Source organism: Neltuma alba, unplaced genomic scaffold (assembly GCF_004799145.2).
Source record: "Neltuma alba isolate B1F8T4 unplaced genomic scaffold, ASM479914v2 tig00010389_pilon, whole genome shotgun sequence".
In the NCBI taxonomy this organism is placed as follows: Eukaryota; Viridiplantae; Streptophyta; class Magnoliopsida; order Fabales; family Fabaceae; genus Neltuma; species Neltuma alba.
This window is the reverse complement of record NW_021635292.1, coordinates 283,655-303,096: the sequence shown is the minus strand read 5'-3', so window position 1 is coordinate 303,096 and position 19,442 is coordinate 283,655. Positions and strand designations below refer to the sequence as shown.

The 19,442-nt window shown below is 38.7% G+C and overlaps 1 protein-coding gene across 1 annotated transcript; it reads right to left on the bottom strand.

Moving 5' to 3' along the window:
* Window positions 1–11,090: 11,090 nt before the first annotated feature.
* LOC114756360 (pentatricopeptide repeat-containing protein At1g31430-like) lies at window positions 11,091–18,665 on the bottom strand. The gene is made up of 2 exons (XM_028945302.1): window positions 17,874–18,665; window positions 11,091–12,597 (listed from the first exon to the last, which is right to left on the bottom strand). Exons 1-2 carry the CDS (start codon window positions 18,541–18,543, stop codon window positions 11,273–11,275), a joined length of 1,995 nt encoding a protein of 664 aa, XP_028801135.1. The 5' UTR covers window positions 18,544–18,665; the 3' UTR covers window positions 11,091–11,272.
* Window positions 18,666–19,442: the final 777 nt, after the last annotated feature.

Genomic DNA, 19,442 nt, shown 5'->3' with positions numbered 1-19,442 from the left:
CTACATGCTTTAAATATAATACTGCGAATTCATGTCCAAATAGTGTACGAAAACATTAACATGACATCACTAACCATCAAATGCTTACCAATTGCCCAAATAGGAGTCAGTTCGAGTACAAAATTAGCAGTCACCGCATGCTATTTACTTACAGAAAACTACGCGCACTGCATCAAGATTTTCCTAGAAAAATGTCATTCCATTAAAATATTGAACAACTATTACCACTGAAATCATACAAGACTAACTCAGAAAACTCTTATTTTAGCTTTTTATTTGTACACCTCTTTGATTAGCCAAAAAGTAATGCAAGTAATTTGATATTGATATTTAGGAGGAGTTTAAACATCTTGATATTTTGATATTTTACCTCATTGCAATGAGCACAAAACATTTAAAAAAGGATGTATCATAATATATTTAATTTGCATTTTGTTTGATCGGATATTGTTATAATTTCACAATGATTATAATATGATCAAGAATTACATAACAATTATAAAAAAGAGGAAGCATTACCATATCAAAAAGAATCAAAGAGATGATATCTAAGATCAGAACGAAAAATGAGCCTATGGAATGAACCAATAAACTTAAAAAAAATCAAAATGAAAATTGAAAGGAAAAAAACAAAAGTAGGGGAGTTATCAGCTATGCTAATCTCCTCCTTTCCAAGCAATGGTTAATAAAAAAAATTTACATGAGCCAACTCTACGTGGGAGACAATCTAAAAATTCAAAGCGCACATGACTTGGAAAGGGGGGGAAAAACATAGGCAAGAAATTATAAGAAAACACTGAACAATACCACTTCCACGACCTTGGTATCTATAACGTCCTAAAATGCATAAAAAATTATAACTTGTTTACGGAGATGCATCAACAACAATTCCAACTAACTAAATTAAGTCAATGAAAAGAATATCATGTAAGGTTAATATTCTTCTCGACTTTCCATGATGCATGCAAGTCAATTACTAATTTTAAAAAAAAATCCGAACATTTATGCATGCAGTGAAGTTTTTAAGACATCAAGTTGTAACTAATTCAACCAAGTTTCTCTGCCTCTAAGTATATATCACACACCATCTACCTTAACTTACATACTCCTTCTTACAATTTCTGTAACACTATCAAATTGATGTCTCAACTGCTGCTTAATTCACATAACATTTTCATAAAATTAAACATATCAATTCCAGGTTTCATATCTTGATCTGATATGCTCCAGATATTAGTGTATTCCATCATTTTTCTGGTGGATCCAGATCTTCTATCTCTGATAGCTAACACAACGGCCAATTATGAAATGTGTCAAAATCTCTAGAACTATAATGTGACTACTCAAACTTCCTACTGAGCCTACTATTCATACAATTGATTTGAGCAGTCACCAACTACTACATCCTCAGTCTACCATACGAAAAGGCTGAACATTTTGCTGGTACTTCAGTATGGTCTCACATCTTCACACGGCTCAAGATGCACAGATGAAAGCAACATTGAGCTCCATAATAAGCTAAGTTTTTTATCATTGTTCCAAAACACCTGGTAACTTAACACGCATCCATTGGCAGACTACGAACCACAATGATGACCATGCCTTCACACTACTCAGTATAATGATAACATCAGCAGGACTAGCACATAAACACATATTTACTAAACCATCAAGAGTCTTTTATGTTTGTTGGTAATTTACAATGGTTAGTCCTTCTTTGTTCCTTACCCGCACAACCAGACTTTGCATGTCTTTTTCAACAAAAGAATGTAACAACTATTGCCTACAGACTTTCATGACCATTAAATATGATATTAAAAAAAATTAAGATAAATAAATCAGTAATTGCATATCCCACATTCTACACAATATATCTGCAGTTAATAAGATTAATGATGTAATATTAATAAATATAAGTTAGTAATGGTTTCCTTAATATGGTATATAATGTTTCATAAAATAATCTTATTAGACCTCAAGTCACCTAATTTTATTAAGTCCACCCTCACAAATTATAGTGTTCATATTCTGCTGTGATATATCATTTCAACGCTCATAAAACATGATCCCAAAATCATAAAATACTCATATGGTAATGTAGTGGATGTGATCAGTACCATATTAGTTTGATTTATTCATATTGAAGTTGTTCTGTCATTATCTATATTTACGTAGTACCATGGTACTACGTAAATATAGATAATGACAGAACAACTTCAATATGAATAAATCAAACTAATACAACTGTGATTACTGTTGGATAGCACTGAATAATTTGTTCATAACACTACATAATCTATGATAGTAACGCTTGCATTTGATTAGATCATAACTATATTTAATTAAAAAGAACAAAAGAATATATGGATAATTTTGCTTCAATTACATCTATATATAACATAAGCTAAACATTCTGGTACTACGTAAATATAGACAATGACAGAACAACTTCAATATGAATAAATCAAACTAATACAACTGTGATTACTATTGGATAGCACTGAATAATTGGTTCATAACACTACATAATCTATGATAGTAACACTTGCATTTGATTAGATCATACCTATATTTAATTAAAAAAACCAAAAGAATATATGGATAATTTTGCTTCAATTACATCTATATATAACATAAGCTAAACATTCAGAAAGTCAGTCAGTTACTATTATCTATAATTCTGTAGAAATCCCGATATAATAGGAACCCCGATATGTTAGGCAGATCTCTAGGAATTAATTGTAAATAGCATAGAATTTAAACTGTAAATGATTTCCTGATTGTAATCGCATGATTCTCGGCCTCACTATTGATGGGTCTAGATTCGGTTTGCTGTATATATGTTGATGTTCAGATTGAATAAAACATACAGAAGAATTCTCTCCCCTGTCTCGTCTTCTTCATGGTATCAGAGCTGGGGGGGATTCGTCTACCTCTTCCGAAACCGAGATGGCGTCCAGTCCTATGCGTCGTGCAGCAACCGAGTCTGAAGGTTCCTCCAACCTAAATGGGTCCTCGCGTGTCGCGACCAATAGCTTAGAGACGTTGACCATCCTACTAGTCCCAAAAAGATTGTACGGCGAGAATTATCGTGAGTGGGCACAATCTGTTAAACTTGCGCTCGCTAGCCGGAATAAATTGGGGCACATCACCGGCGAATCCACTGAACCACCATCGTTGAATCCCAAGGCATTGTCACTGTGGAAGTCCGAGAATGCGCTGGTTTCTTCTTGGTTAGTAAACGCAATGTCCCCATCAATTAAAAGGTGCTTTATGTTTCTTCCATCGACCAGCAACATCTAGGAGGCTGTGCGAGAAGCCTATAGCGATGGAGAAAACGTCTCACAAGTCTTTCAATTAAAGACAAAATTGTGGCAGTTGAAACAAGACACCCGAAGCCTAAGTGAATATTATCTAGAGAAGACCTCTCTATGGTAGGAGTTAGATCTTATGAGTGAAGAAGGATGGAGCTGCACTGATGATGCTATAAAATCCAGAAAGAAGATAGAGAAGGAGCGTTTGTTTGAACTCCTTGCAGGCCTCAATACATCCTTTGATGATGTCCAAGGGCGCATTCTAAGTCAGGAGCCCGTACCCTCAGTCCGTGAGGCATTCGCTATATTGCAGCGAGAAGACTCAAGGAAAAAGGTGATGTTGAAAGAGGACCAACCTCTATAAATTTCTCCGCTAATCCCTACAGTGGAGTCCTCTGCCCTCGTTGTCTGTTCAGAACAGCGTAATAACAAACCTCGTCCCACATGCAATCACTGCAAGAAAACATGTCACACCAGGGATACATGTTGGGACCTCCATGGAAAACCTCCAGATTGGAAACCCAAGAAGAGTCGGGGTCGGGGATATGTTGCTGAAGTCACCAAAGAAGGTAACCCCAGCACTTCTGCTCAACTCAGTGATCAACTAAGCAAGGTTATAGAAGTACTCACTTCTCTACAGAGTAACCAACACCCACGAAAACAACCCACGGCAACCATTGTCAAAAGAGGTAATTTCTTCAAGGCATTAGCCATCATTAAAGGTATGAGTTCTGGAAATTGTTGGATAATTGACTCGGGTGCATCTGATCACATGACTAATGATGTCTCTTTATTCTCATCCTATACCACAATCACAACACGGCTTACAGTTAAGATAGCTTATGCTTCTGATTCTAAAGTAGTAGGCCTTGGGAGTGTTAAAATCTCTGCTACTCTCACACTACACTTTGTTTTGCATCTGCCAAATTTAAAGTGTAATTTAATATCTGTAAGCCAATTGGCTAAAGATGAACGGTGCCATGCTAATTTCTTTGCCACTCATTGTATTTTTCAGGACCTGTTGACGGAGATGACGATTGGCACTGCGAAGGTGTTTGATGGGCTTTACTACTTGGATGAAAGTAATAATCAACGTGTTATTTCATGTAATAAAGTGTCTCTCCCTAGGACTAGTGAATTGGAGTTATGGCACAAACAGTTAGGACACCCAAATATTCATTATATGTCTCAAATGTTTCCTTTTATTTGCTCTAATAAAAATTGCACCCCATTTTATTGTGACTCTTGTGAGCTTGCCAAACATCGACGCACTTCCTTTCCAAGTGTTCCATATCGTGCATCCAAACCTTTCACAACAATACATAGTGACTTGTGGGGTCCCTCACGTGTACCAAATCGCACCCACTCAAAATGGTTTATCACGTTTATTGACGATCACACACGAGTTACCTGGATTTTCTTGTTAAAAGACAAAACTGCTGTCTATCAGACCTTCATCGATTTTTACCATATGATCCAAACTCAATTTCAAACACAAATCCAAATCCTTCACACCAATAACGACACTGAATACTTCAATAATGCCCTTTCTACTTTCCTCAAACAACATGGCATTGTTCACAAAAGCTCTTGCCCTTATAGTCCACAACAAAATGGCATTGCCGAACGGAAAAACAGACATATCCTTGAGACTGCCCAGGCCATCAAGTTTGACAGTCATGTCCCCAAATCCCATTGGGATGATGCCATCCTCACTGCTTCATTCCTTATCAATTGCATGCCCAGCAAACCTCTTTCCTACAGAACACCCTTACAAGTCCTTCACGACCACTACAATCTTCCTTACCTCAAGAATTCATTACCGTTAAAAGTGTTTGGGTGCACAGCTTATGTCCATCTCCACCATACCAACAAACTTGATCCCAAAGCTGTCCACTGTGTCTTTCTAGGGTACTCCGGCTCCCAGAAGGGTTATAAATGTTATGACCCGATTACCAAGAGACTCTTTGTTACATGTGATGTTACCTTCCATGAGAGTGTTCCATTCTATTCTCAATCTACAATTCAGGGGGAGAGTTGGAGTGAATTGCATACACCCACCGTAAATGACATCACAATTGAACCCAAACACCAACTACCTCTTGAACCTAAGTCTCATGAACCTTTACCCAAAACACCCACATCTGAGGAAACTGAGTGTGAGGATGTGCTACACACAAAGGAAAAGCCTAATCCAGGGGGAGACACCACCAAACCTTCAAAGGTTTATACACATAAGAACAAGACAGGTAAGGCCCCTCAGGTACCTAGCACGTGTCAAGAAATAGAACCGGTGGCAGGTGCAGGAGAAAAGCAAAGCGTGATTGATACTGAACAAGTACATGATGGGGAAATGGAAACTGATCTTGACTTACCTATTGCAGTCAGAAAAAAACCCAGAAATTGCACCAGACATCCCATAGAAAGATTTGTCTCCTATAAGGCCCTCTCTCCTAAATACTGCGCCTTTGTTTCCCACCTTGACAGCCTTAGAGTACCGAATAATATAGATGAAGCACTTGCCATTCCTGAAGGGAGACAAGCAGTAATAGAGGAAATGGCAACGCTGAAAAAAATGAAACGTGGGATGTGGTGGATCTACTAAAGGGTAAAAAACCTATCGGCTGCAAATGGGTGTTCACCCCTAAATACCTGGCAGATGGAAGTCTTGACAAATACAAGGCGAGACTTGTTGCAAAGGGTTTCTCTCAGGTCTATGGAATGGATTATACAGAAACATTCGCACCAGTGGCAAAGTTGAACACAATCAGGGTCTTACTATCGTTAGCTGCAAATCTGGATTGGCCATTGCACCAACTAGATGTAAAAAATGCATTCCTCAATGGAGAACTGAAAGAGGAAGTGTATATGAAGATGCCTCCTGGTTTGAACGATTCACTCGAGTCCTAAAGAGACAAGGGTATACCCAAGGGCAAAGTGATCACACTCTATTCTTCAAACGTCAGAATAAAAAGATAGCAGTTCTAGCTGTGTATGTGGATGAAATTGTCCTTACAGGAGATGATCTAACAGAAATTGATCAAATCAAGAAAGCACTGGCCCGAGAGTTTCAAATCAAGGATCTAGGGAAAATGAAATACTTCCTTGGAATGGAAGTTTCCAGGTCAAGAAAGGGAATTTATATTTCACAGAGGAAGTACATTCTAGATCTCTTAAAAGAGACAGGCATGATGGGGTGTAGACCAAGTGATACCCCCATAAGGGTGGACAAGATAAGTGACGAGAATGACTTGGGAAAGGCAGTAGATACAGGGAGATATCAACAAATGGTGGGAAAACTCATTTATCTTTCACACACTCGACCTGACATAGCCTTTGCAGTTAGTATGGTCAGCCAACACTCCCATGACCCTAAATTGAAGCATCTAAATGAAGTCTATCGAATACTTAGATTAGATTAGATATCTGAAGAGCTCTCCTGGCCGGGGCCTCCTTTTTAAAAAATCTAACAAGAAGAATATAGAACTGTTTACAGATGCTGATTGGGCAAGTGACCAAGACGATAGAAGATCCACCTCAGGGTACTGCACCTATATGTGGGGCAATCTTGTCACATGGAGAAGTAAGAAACAAAGTGTGATGGCTAGAAGCAGTGCAGAAGCTGAGTTTAGAGCTATTGCACTTGGGATATGTGAAGGCATATGGTTGAAGCGAGTACTCAAAGAACTCAAAATGAGCATGAGTCTACCTATAACACTATATTCAGACAGTATGGCAGCAATCAATATTTCTCATAACCCGGTTCAACATGACAGAACCAAGCATGTGGAGATAGATAGGCACTTCATAAGAGAAAAGATTGATAATGGGGTGATCCGATTAGAAAACATACCCTCCAGAGAGCAGACTGCAAATGTTCTTACAAAAGGATTGACTAAAGACAAATTTGAATACTTCATTGGCAAGTTGGACATGTTCAATATTTATGATCCAACTTGAGGGGGAGTGTAGAAATCCCGATATAATAGGAACCCCGATATGTTAGGCAGATCTCTAGGAATTAATTGTAAATAGCATAGAATTTAAACTATAAATGATTTCCTGATTGTAATTGCATGATTCTCAGCCTCACCATTGATGGGTCCAGATTCGGTTTGTTGTATATATGTTGATGTTCAGATTGAATAAAACATACGGAAGAATTGTCTCCCCTGTCTCGTCTTCTTCAAATTCAATAAACACAATGTCTTCAAATATAATTTGTTAAATGCGTATGGCAGCAAAATGCGCTTCAAATCCTAAGACAGATCACATCTAATTTTTTCCGGCTATAATAATTGCACACATGTGCTTCTGAAACATAACTTATCCCGCAACTGCAATAATAACTTATCCTGCAACCACAATCAGCTTTTTCCACCTTTTGCTGAAACTTAAACAAATATAAAGAATACAAGCAACCTACCTTCCTTCATTTCACATAGCAAGCAAGGTCAACTTATTTTCTAAAATTCTGACATAGGACACAATTTGACACTTTCAATAAAGTGGAAAAAAGGGGCTGAATACTGACTTAAATAAATAATGCTTTAGATAAAGATTGCTGACTGCTATGACATATGCCTTTCTCACACGCCTCCTGCACCTTCATGATCCCAAAAACGTGACTAAATTTTAATGAACAGGGTCCATACATTGTTCATCAACCATCTCGAGACCAAGTTATAATTACAATAGTTATTTTGTGACTAAAATCTTCCATTAGATGGCTGAAAAAATTTAATGCTCAGCCTAAGCACAAAAAATTTAATGGTAGCGTATTGACATAACTAAAATCAACTTCACACTAAAAACTACTTTCCCATCAACTTTACATACACACTTGTGTGCCTGTTTAAAGAAGTCATAGTTTGAAAAAAAAAAAAAAAACTTGACACCTTTTACTGAACTTAGATTAGTTTATTGAAAAACTAAGCAAGACATTGAAACAATGATAATCATATCATTGAGAAAATGTAGAATGTAGAAAGAACATCATGCATTGGGGACGCAAAGTATAATATATATAAAATGTGGTTATCACATTTGATAGCAAAAATTGCTTGACCAAAATAAATTGAAATGAGAGAATTATTTACACATCTCTATTGATCAAAACTTGTCCCACAAATACATTAAAAAAAGTATACATATGAAACCCCTGAAAATTCGATTAGTCTCCATAAATAATTTTTTTAGAAAAAAAGGAAAACGCCACCACATTTTATTGAATTTGCGGACTAATATCTAAACCTACTAATGCCTCCACATCATTTGAAACATAACCATCACAATTATGAATTTATGGACCACCATAGCTTTGATAGAGTTGGAATGTGTTGGCAAGCCAAGATCTCACCCAAAATAGAGGATCCTTTTGCTGTTAAATTTTAGTGATCGTTGATGTAACTGCATATCAATTGTAAATCTCCAGTCTAGCTGCAAACATATATAAACATGAAATAAGGAACTGGATAATATCATAAATATATATATTAGATAATCAAGAAACAAAACAGCTACTATCTCCTCAAAACATGAAGAGAAATGACCAAAAAGCTGATCATAATAGCGTATAAAAGATTCTCCGTCTCTAAAGTTCTTGGAGAAAAGGCTAATTCAACTACCAACCTATTAGCAATGCTCAGCCACTCTCATTCCCCAATGAATGATAATATATTGAAAATTGTGTTTCAATGTGTGTTTCAATGTACCTCCATGCTTGTGAATGAAAATGGCTCTCAAATCCAGTGTACTTCCACGATCATGGTCCTCTTTTTTGCTATTTTGTTGAAGTTTAATTCCACGTGAAGGAAGGTTCTGATATAATTAAAACTTAAATTTTGAGAGGAAAAAAAAGAAAAACAAAACAACAAGCAATGCCATAATTAATGTAGATCCATGACCAGTCAGCTCATTTTCATATGAGAATCAAAATACTGTTCTATGAATTATGGAGAATGATGAATGAAATGAAAAATTTGCAAAAGTTAATGCAAATGATTGCTTGTCATTCCAATTTATTTACTTGCATTTTTCAAACTTCCTTCACACCATATATGCATCGCACACAGCATTTTAATGAACCATTCAAGTATTGTTGCTTTTTTCTTTTCCTTCCTTAAAATTGTTTTGTTGAAATCAACGGCTTGAGGGTTCCAAAAATCATACCCGATGAGAATCATGAAGCATAAATAGACAAAATGGTGGGAAGTATAGGATGAAGAAGAATAAAGTAGAATGAGCACGAAAGAAATGGAAGGGAAAAAAAATGCTCATGATAAGAAAAGACCATGGAGAAATCCCACCTTTAAAGCCAAAGTAGTGAAGTTGTAGGTCAGAAATCAATCAACCAAAATGGAGATGAAGTTGAAGACCCCTCTAGTTGATCTCTCGGCCAACAAAGAGAAGAAATGAAAAAGAAAGAGAAAAACAGATGAGACAAGGAGAGATTACAAATACAAAGGGTGAGAGCAGAGCATCATATATGGGGGAGGAAAAAAAAATTCTCCCTTCACGAGAGGAGCAACAACTTGAGCAAAGGAGAAACTGCTTGAAGCTTCTAGAAGATTCTCCCCCTGGGGGTCCCTCACCGGCATTGGTGAAGAGAAGAAGAAAATGAGGGGAAAAGGAAACAAATTAATAGAGCTTCAATTTTGAATTTGAACAGGGGAGTAGGTGTAGTAGGCTAAGAAAATGACAGATGAGAACATCCTTCTAAAAAAAAAAAACAGTGATGCCGGGAGCTGGCACTGTTTATAAGCTGTTACTGTTCATAGAACAGTATTTTGAGTGAGGAGCCGACATGGATCTGAAAATGAACCGGCTGATCATTGATTTTGATTTATTATTATAGGTTGATTGATTGGTCTAGTCTACATGTGATGAAATTGGTTAAACTTGGAACTGGAGACTAAATTTGGCTTAAACAAATTGAAACATCAGATATTGAACAATATAATATCGCAGTCTAAACAAAATTAATTGAATAATATGTTTTGCAGAAGATAACGGGGGTTGAATAATATGTTTTGCAGAAGATAACGGGGGAAGAGCAAGCAATTCATACAAATGACTGAGAACTAAAATGTTACTGCCTAAATAGTTAGAACTGCATGTGGATTCAAAGAATCAAAACTAATTGAAATATCAGATCAAGAAAGATATAATATCACAGTTAAAACGGTTAGAATTGAATAGTATTATATTGTGCAAAAAGATAGGGAGGGAATGAGCAGAGAGATCAATCAATCAGCGATTCATACAACTAATCAAGTTATATACATCAATACATCGCTGCGTAAACAATTGAAAATGAAAACGAAATTGGCTAATATGGTTTCAAGGAAATCAAACCAATTGAAACATCATATAGGTTAAGATCTATGTGTTATCATTTCGTCCTCTAAAGAAACAAATTTAAGTAGAAGTAAAAGCTAAGAGAGGAAAGACTCACTTGAGAACATCTGGCTCTCATTATGTATCAGTAAGGAATCTGAGGCATCTGGTTAACGCTCCAAGGATCCCTAAAGCAGGCCTCTTAGATGATAGAATTATCTTGCTACAGGGGAGCCAGGAAGATCTTCTAAGGAAAAAGTTTGAGATGAAGCTTATATTTGGGCTCTCCTCCATCATGACTGGCACGGATTGCTAGATTTAGAATATGCTTATCAATGTTTGAAAGAAGAGTCTTTTCAATAAGTTTTGAAGATTAATCTAACAACAAATCAGTACAAAAAATATTCAGTCCAAAACTCATCCACAAATAGGATTTAAACTTTTATCCAAGACTTCATTCTTCAACACTTCATGCATCCTCCCAGAGAGGATTTTTAAATTGGTTCCATGCTTGTGGCAGGTTGGCTGTACCATAAAAAATGGCAAGAAACATTTTCAATCTCTTAGACCTGATCCTTAGTTCGACAGGAAACTGATATTCCTCAACCACAATTTCGCAGTTAAGAATTCATTAGACATAAAATTTCTGTTTCCATCTCATTTACTTCTGAACCAAACAAGGGTTTAGTTATTGCATCCAGCATGGAATATGTGTCTCTTATTTCAGGGTGACCTATTTCAAGGTGAGATGGGTCGCCAACAAGAAACTCATGGAGAATGCCATTCACCTCAATAGCACTACATCCAGGAAATTTCCTGATTCCCAAGTCTTTCATCTTGTTTCTGACCTTGCTCACATCTTCCCATCTGTCAGCAGAAGCATAAATGTTAGCCAAAAGCGTATGCAAACTGGAATCACTATATTCAATATTTCCCAGTCGTTGAGCAATCCTTTCGCCCATTTCAATATTGCCATAAAATCTGCAGGCACTCAGCAGAGATCCATAAAGTGGAATTATCATCTCATTTTTTTGATCTGGCAACTTCTTAATTAGCTCTTCTGCTTCATGTAGCAATCCAGCTCGACCAAGAAGATCAATGAAACACCCATAGTGTTGCACCTTGGGCTCAATTTGATATGTTCTCTTCATGGAATAAAAGATCTTACGCCCTTCTTCTACCAATCCCCCATGACTGCAAGCACTTAGAACACCAATAAAGGTGATGTGATCAGGCCTAGCCCGAAATTTTTTCATTTCTTGAAAGAGCTCAAGGGCTTTGCTTGTCTTACCATTCAATGCAAGACCACAGATAATAGAAGTCCATGTGGCTGTATCTCTTTCCCTTAACCTATAGAAAATCTCCAAAGATTTCTCTATGCAACCACATTTTGCATACATTTCAATGAGAGCAGTACCAACCACGGCATCCAATGTCACTTTGTTCCCGTCTATGTAACCATGAATCCATTTCCCTTGCTCCAGGGCTCCCAACTGAGCACAACCTGTAAGGAGAGTAACAACAACAAATTTATCTGGTTTGATTCTTCTCATTTGCATCTCTTGAAATAATGCAACTGCCTCATCAAAGCGATTGAATTGCACATACCCATTAATCATAGTTGTCCAAAGAACAATATCCCTCGTTGGACTTTTCTCAAACAAATTTCGAGCTTCATCCAGCTGACCACAAGTCACATACCCATTTATCATACTTGTCCAACAAATCACATTTTTCATAGGCACCTCATCAAAAATTTCCTGAGCTATACTTACGCAACCACACTTGCAGTACATGTCCACTAATGCATTGCCAACTATAGTTGTTAAAAGGAATTCACTCAAGACATAACTGTGAATTTCCTTACCAAGGTCCAAATCTTTTAATGCTGTACAGGCTGATAGAGTGCTTACCACCGTGGCTTCATCAGGCTTCTCATTGCTTTCTATTTGTGGAGTATGTAAATTCACTCATTATCTTATTCCATATGATCTGAGTACAATATATAGAGTCCGGATGGGAGAGTGCAATCCGGTTACAATCAATAATAATAATGCAAAGAGATTACAAGCAATCAACAATAATGCAATATCACAAGAAATCAGGGATATATTCTAGGTAACTAATAGAATAAATCAAGGGAGAAGATGGGGGAGAGGATCACGGCTTCTAACACTCCCCCTCAAGCTGGAGAGTAAATGTCAACCATTCCCAGCTTGCTCCGAAGCCCTTCAAACTTGACTCTGGCTAACGGCTTGGTCATGATGTCAGCAATCTGATCAGTTGAACGCACATAGTTCAAGTTAATGGTGCCATCTTCGACCTTTTCTTTGATGAAGTGCCGATCAATGTCAACATGTTTTGTTCGGTCGTGATACACAGGATTTTTGGTCATTTCAATGCTGGCTTGATTATCACACCAGAGACTCATAGGTCCTTCATAGGAAATTCTCAATTCCTTCAGGAGTCTAATCACCCACATTCCTTCACATACCCCGAGGGCTACAGCTCTTAGCTCAGCTTCAGCACTGCTCCTTGAGACTACTGTTTGTTTCTTGCTTCGCCAAGTGACTAGGTTTCCCCAAACATAAGTGCAGTATCCTGTGACGAATCTCCTGTTGTCCACAGCTCTCCCATGATCTGCATCAGTGTAGACCTCTATACTCCTTGTATTCCCCTTTCGAAAGAATATTCCTCTTCCAGGATTGAGTTTGAGGTAGGTGAGGATTCTGTATACTGCTTCCATGTGTTCTTCCTGGGGTTGATGCATAAATTGGCTTACCACTCCAACTGCATAGCTAATGTCAGGCCTTGTATGAGTCAAGTAGATTAGCTTACCCACAAGTCTTCTGTACCTTTCTGAGTTAACTGGTGTCCCGTCTGGTTTCACTTCCAGATTGCATGACTCTTCCATAGGAGTCTCACTAGGCTTAGCCCCAAGTATTCCTGTTTCGTGGAGTAAGTCAAGTGTGTACTTTCGTTGAGACACACTTATACCCTTTTTGGATCTAGCAACTTCCATTCCGAGAAAGTACTTCATTTGTCCTAGGTCCTTCACTTGGAATTCCCTAGCCAGGGCTTTCTTGAGATGGGAGATAGAAACCTCATCATTGCCAGTTATGACTATATCATCCACATACACAATTAGGATCGTTACCTTTCCATCACTGTGTTTGACGAAAAGAGTGTGATCAGCCTGTCCTTGAATGTAACCAAACCTTTTGATTGCTTTGGCAAACCTGTCGAACCAAGCTCGTGGAGACTGTTTCAAGCCATACAATGATTTCTTCAATTTGCAAATTGAGTTGGGTGGAGCTATTACTCCATCTGGAATTTCCATGTATACTTCCTCCTCCAAATCTCCATTTAGGAAAGCATTCTTCACGTCTAGCTGATGTAGAGACCAGTCAAGGTTAGCAGCAAGGGATAGGAGTACCTGGATGGTGTTGAATTTTGCCACAGGAGCAAACGTTTCTTGATAATCAATCCCATAGGTTTGAGTGTACCCTTTAGCTACTAATCTTCCTTTGTACTTGTTGATGCTTCCATCAGGATTGAATTTAGGGGTGAAGATCCACCTACAGCCCACTGCTTTCTTGCCCTTAGGAAGTGTGGTAATATCCCACGTGTTGTTTTCCTTCAAGGCTCTTAACTCCTCATATGCAGCATGTTTCCAATTAGGATCTGTCATAGCCTGTTGAAATGTTTCTGGAATCTTCACCTGTGAACTATTCACTACAAAGGTTTGCATTCGCGCAGATAAATTGCCATAGGAGACAAATTTTTGAATAGGATGCTTAGTACATGATCTTACCCCCTTTCTGAGTGCAATAGGCCATCCTAGCTCTTCAGGATCCAACTCCGGATTGGAATCATGTTGCTGCCTTGGAATGGAAGGAACCCTACTACCTGATTGAGAACTTGAGTGCTCTGTCACCCCTGCATCAATTTCAGCATTGGTTTCCATTGGGTGAGGAGTGTTTGTGGTGTTTTGGTGTTTTGGAGAAGTTGTAGGACTAGGGATTTGTGATCCCGGTTCGGGGATTTCAGCATTGGTTTCCATTGGGTGAGGAGTGTTTGTGGTGTTTTGGTGTTTTGGAGAAGTTGTAGGACTAGGGATTTGTGATCCCGGTTCGGGGATTTCTTCTTGAGGTGTGGAAGGTTCAAGGGAGTTAAGAGGTAGGTTGGAGGTGGTTATAGGTTCAGGTGTAATTAGCCATTCTACTCCACAGTGCTCCCCCTGAATGGGTAATTTGGGGTAGTAAGCGTCATCCTCGTAAAAGACGGTATCTTTGGAGATGATAAGTTTTCTGGTAGTAGGACTATAACACTTGTACCCTTTTTGGGTGGAGGAATACCCGAGGAAAATGCATTTTTCTGCTCTAACACCTAGTTTGGCTCCATCATGTTTATGAACAAAGACAACACACCCAAAGATCTTTTGGGGAATGGAATTGATGATAGGTGAGGTGGGGTAAGTCTCGAGGAATTTCTGAATAGGGGTACTGAAATGGAGGATTTTGGAGGCCATGCGATTGATAAGGTAGGCTGCGGTCAGTACAGCATCTCCCCAAAACAAATTCGGAATGTTTCTTTCCATCATAATAGCTCGAGTTACTTCCAAAAGATGTCTATTCTTTCGCTCAGCAATTCCGTTTTGTTGGGGGGTATAGACACATGAGGTTTGGTGATGGATTCCTTCCTGCTCAAGAAATTCCCTAAAGGCTCCACTCACGTATTCTTTGGCATTGTCACTTCTCAAAACTTTGATGGGAGTTTGGAATTGGGTTCTCACAAACGAGCAAAAGTTTTTGAAAATTTGTAAGGCTTCGGATTTCTCTTTCATAAGGTAAACCCATGTGACCCGGGTGTGATCATCTATGAATGTGATAAACCACCTTGTGCCTGTTCGGGTTTTGGTTTTGGCAGGTCCCCAAATGTCGGTATGGATCATTGTGAACGGGGCAGTAGGTTTGTAAGTATGCTTGGGATAAGAGGCGTGAGTTTGTTTTGCAATTTGGCACGTTTCGCATTGGAAAGGAGAAGAATTTTTATTGAATAAAGTTGGAAACACATGCTTCATATAATCAAAGCTGGGGTGGCCTAATCTTAGATGCCACAACATTACATTTTTATTCTGAGAATTGGAGCTAACCATAGCTTTCTTTGCTCCTGCTATCTTCATATCCTTTCCTTCAAAGTAGTAGAGTCCATCCCATTCTTTAGCAGTCAAAATCTTCCTCCCCGAGGTCGAATCCTGAAAAACACATTTAACATCATCAAAGATCACCCGACATACGTGTCCTTTAGTTAATTTGCTCACAGAAATAAGATTACAAGTAAGAGCAGGGACAAACAAAACATTATGGATTTCCAGATCTTCAGATAGGGCCACAATGCCAACACCCTCAACTTTCGTATATAGTCCAGTTGCTACTTTTACCCTAAGGTTCTCATGGCAATATTTGAGGGATTTGAAGGACTTATTACCAGTCATGTGATCGGTAGCACCGGAGTCAATAATCCAAGTCTCATCACTAGTTACCATTGCATTAAGGGCTATAATGGAGTTACCTGACTGTATCAAGTTCACGTTGGGAACAGATTTTGACTTGTTTTGTTTTTCAAGTATCTTACGAAGCATTTGAAGCTCTTCTCTGGTCAACTGGTCTCCATCGTCACCTCTTTCTTCAGATGAGGTGTGGTGGCTCTTTCTATCTTCTCGTTTCTGCTTCCCTTGGGTTGGTTTTCCATGTAGTTTCCAACATTCATCTCTGGTGTGCCCTCTCTTGTTACAATGATTGCACCACTTGTTCCCTCTCTTCTCAGGCCCCTCTGATGTCTGGAACCCTCTTGTCACCAATGCCGAGCCCTCTGCTGGGGTCAGATTACCTTGGGTGAGGTGTCTTCGGCTTTCTTCGAACTTAACCATACTGAAGACTTCAAATAGGGATGGCAGAGGTTTCAGTCCCATAATTCTCCCCCTCACTTCTTCAAACACATCATTCAAGCCCAACAAAAATTCATATGTTCGTCCCTTGTCCACCAACTGTCTGTAGTAATTAGCATCATCTATATCCTTCCAAGGATGTACTTCAAAGAGATCCAATTGCTGCCATATCTTTGTCAGAGTACTGTAGTATTGGGTTACAGCTAAGTTGCCTTGCTTCAGATCTTTGAGTTGCCTCTTGAGATCTAATAAGGCTGCAATGTTGTCGAGGGTAGAGTAGGTCCGCTTAGCAGCATCCCAGATTTCCTTGGCTGTGCTTGCAAGAAGGTATCCTTCACTGATTTCGAGGGTCATTGAATTGCACAACCAAGACATCACCTGATTATTTTCAGCGAACCAGGTGTCAAATTTGGGGTCATTATGTGAAGGTTGTTGTGCTTCTCCATTGATGTACTTCTCCTTACGCTTCCCACGCAGATACATTAAGACACTTTGAGACCATTGGAGATAGTTGCTACCATTAAGTTTGTGAGATACCCCCATAGCTTGAGGTTCAGTAGCCATTGTCAAGTCTGATTCTGCAGTGGAGTTTTTAGAAGGACTAGCTTGAGTATTAGAAGATGTACCGGACATGAGGGCCCTTGGAATATTGCGAACAGATCCAAAAAGTGGTGGAAATTCTAGATCATCCATTTTCTGGGTCTCTGGAAGATACTGGAGATCTCTGACGGCGGCGCGTGGGCTTCACGCGCTGGAACAGTGACAGGGGCGTGGCGGCGCGTGGGCTTCACGCACAGTGCTTGTGTCGGCTCGTGAGAGTCACGCGCAGCTCCGTTCGACGTCGGTTTCCGGGGACTGGCCGATCAAGGGACGCCGGTGAGGACTGGAGGGGTGGTGTCGTCCACGCAGCTCTCCTTGCATCAGTTTGAGGACGCCTCACTCTCTCTCTCTCTCTCCCCGCGCTGTCTCTCTCTCTCTGGCTCACAACAAACGTTTACGAAGCTTTTCTGGGTTCAGACCGAACCCAGAGCTCTGATACCATATTTGTGGAGTATGTAAATTCACTCATTATCTTATTCCATATGATCTGAGTACAATATATAGAGTCCGGATGGGAGAGTGCAATCCGGTTACAATCAATAATAATAATGCAAAGAGATTACAAGCAATCAACAATAATGCAATATCACAAGAAATCAGGGATATATTCTAGGTAACTAATAGAATAAATCAAGGGAGAAGATGGGGGAGAGGATCACGGCTTCTAACACTTTCTTCTAGCATCCGCTGAAAAATAGTAATGGCATCTTTGAATCTCCTACACTTTACACAACTTGTAATCATGATATTCCAAGAAACCTTATCTTTCTCTGACATATTTTCAAATAACTTTTCAAAACTGTCTACTTTACCCAATTCTGCATACATTCTCATTAGTGAGTTACAAACATAAGTATCAAGCTCAAGCCCGGTCTTCTCTATGAAGCCATGAACCTTCACAGCTTCATTAAACTGTCCAATACAACCAATAGCCTTGAGGACAAATGGATATGTATAATTATCTGGCCATAAACCATCTTTTCTCAGTTGACTAAATAAGGAAATGGCTTCTCTGAAACTACTCTTTTCCACAAAGGCTTTGGTCATAAGATTGTATATAAACAAGGATGGCTTGTGAAGGTAGTTAAAGGTTCTACATGCATAGTGTAAGTCCCCAACAGATGAGTCAGTACAGATGACCATAAGTTTGCCGAGGGTGTCCAAGTCTTCATGTAGACCCGCAAGAAACATCTGAGCCTGGATTTGCTTGAGGTGGAACATTGATTTGCAAGCTTTGAGAAGGCCAATGCACGCTCTCTTGGTCAGTTTTCCACCATGTGTTGAGGTAGAGAACTTGTGTGACTTAATGAGCAAAAGAAAAGTATGACTGTATACAGGCATTATTGGAAGTTACGCTGAGCAATGCAAATAAATTTGTGAATGACGTGAAATTTTGACCTCGTCCCTTCATTTCAGATCATAGTCTAAACTCTCATGCCCTTCCTTTTGTTTTCTTATTGTTTTCCTCACATAGCATCCTTGAAGTATCATTGATTTTCTTCACAGGCTAACTCTGGGTTACAAAATTTCCAGATGTCATAATCATGAAGAAATAGAAGAAATCCCTAAGGAAAATCAACTCAAAGGTCAAGAAGGACAGAAAAAACAAATTTGTCAGCTAATATTTCAGCAGAATTTAAGGTGCACACAAAAGAACATTACTTGAACTGAGCAGGACTATGAAATCAGAGCATGTTCAAAGTTCACATGAAATCATCCTTTCCAAGGACTGCTTTCCAACAAATCTACCTAAATCACTGAAAGCAAGATTGAATAATGTTCAAATTCTACCGTCTAAACTTTAGAGCATACCATCAAGTTTTTGTGGTTGCAAGTGTATGTGCTTCCCAAGGGAGGGAAGGCAGGAGAGGAGGCATAATAAAATAAACTGTTACATCAATAATTTATATCTCCCTTTACGGAAAAAAACCACCAAAACAAAAATATAAAATATATTGATGTAACATATTGCACTGCTTAGAAGTTACAATGAATGGAACTATTTCCTCAATAAGAATAAGTAAATTTTCTTTGAGACAGGAAAAGTTCAAAAGTTATAGTGTTAAATGTTAGGGTTAAGGTGCAATTTTAACAATAATGTTTTTTGCTAAGAGCATTTGGCACCATTAAGTTTTGAAAGGTGCAAAATTATACACAAACTTTAAAATACAGAGCAATTTCATCGCTTCTGTTAATAGGTCTAGACGGCCGTTTCTTTTTCTAAGGTGGGTCCAGCTATG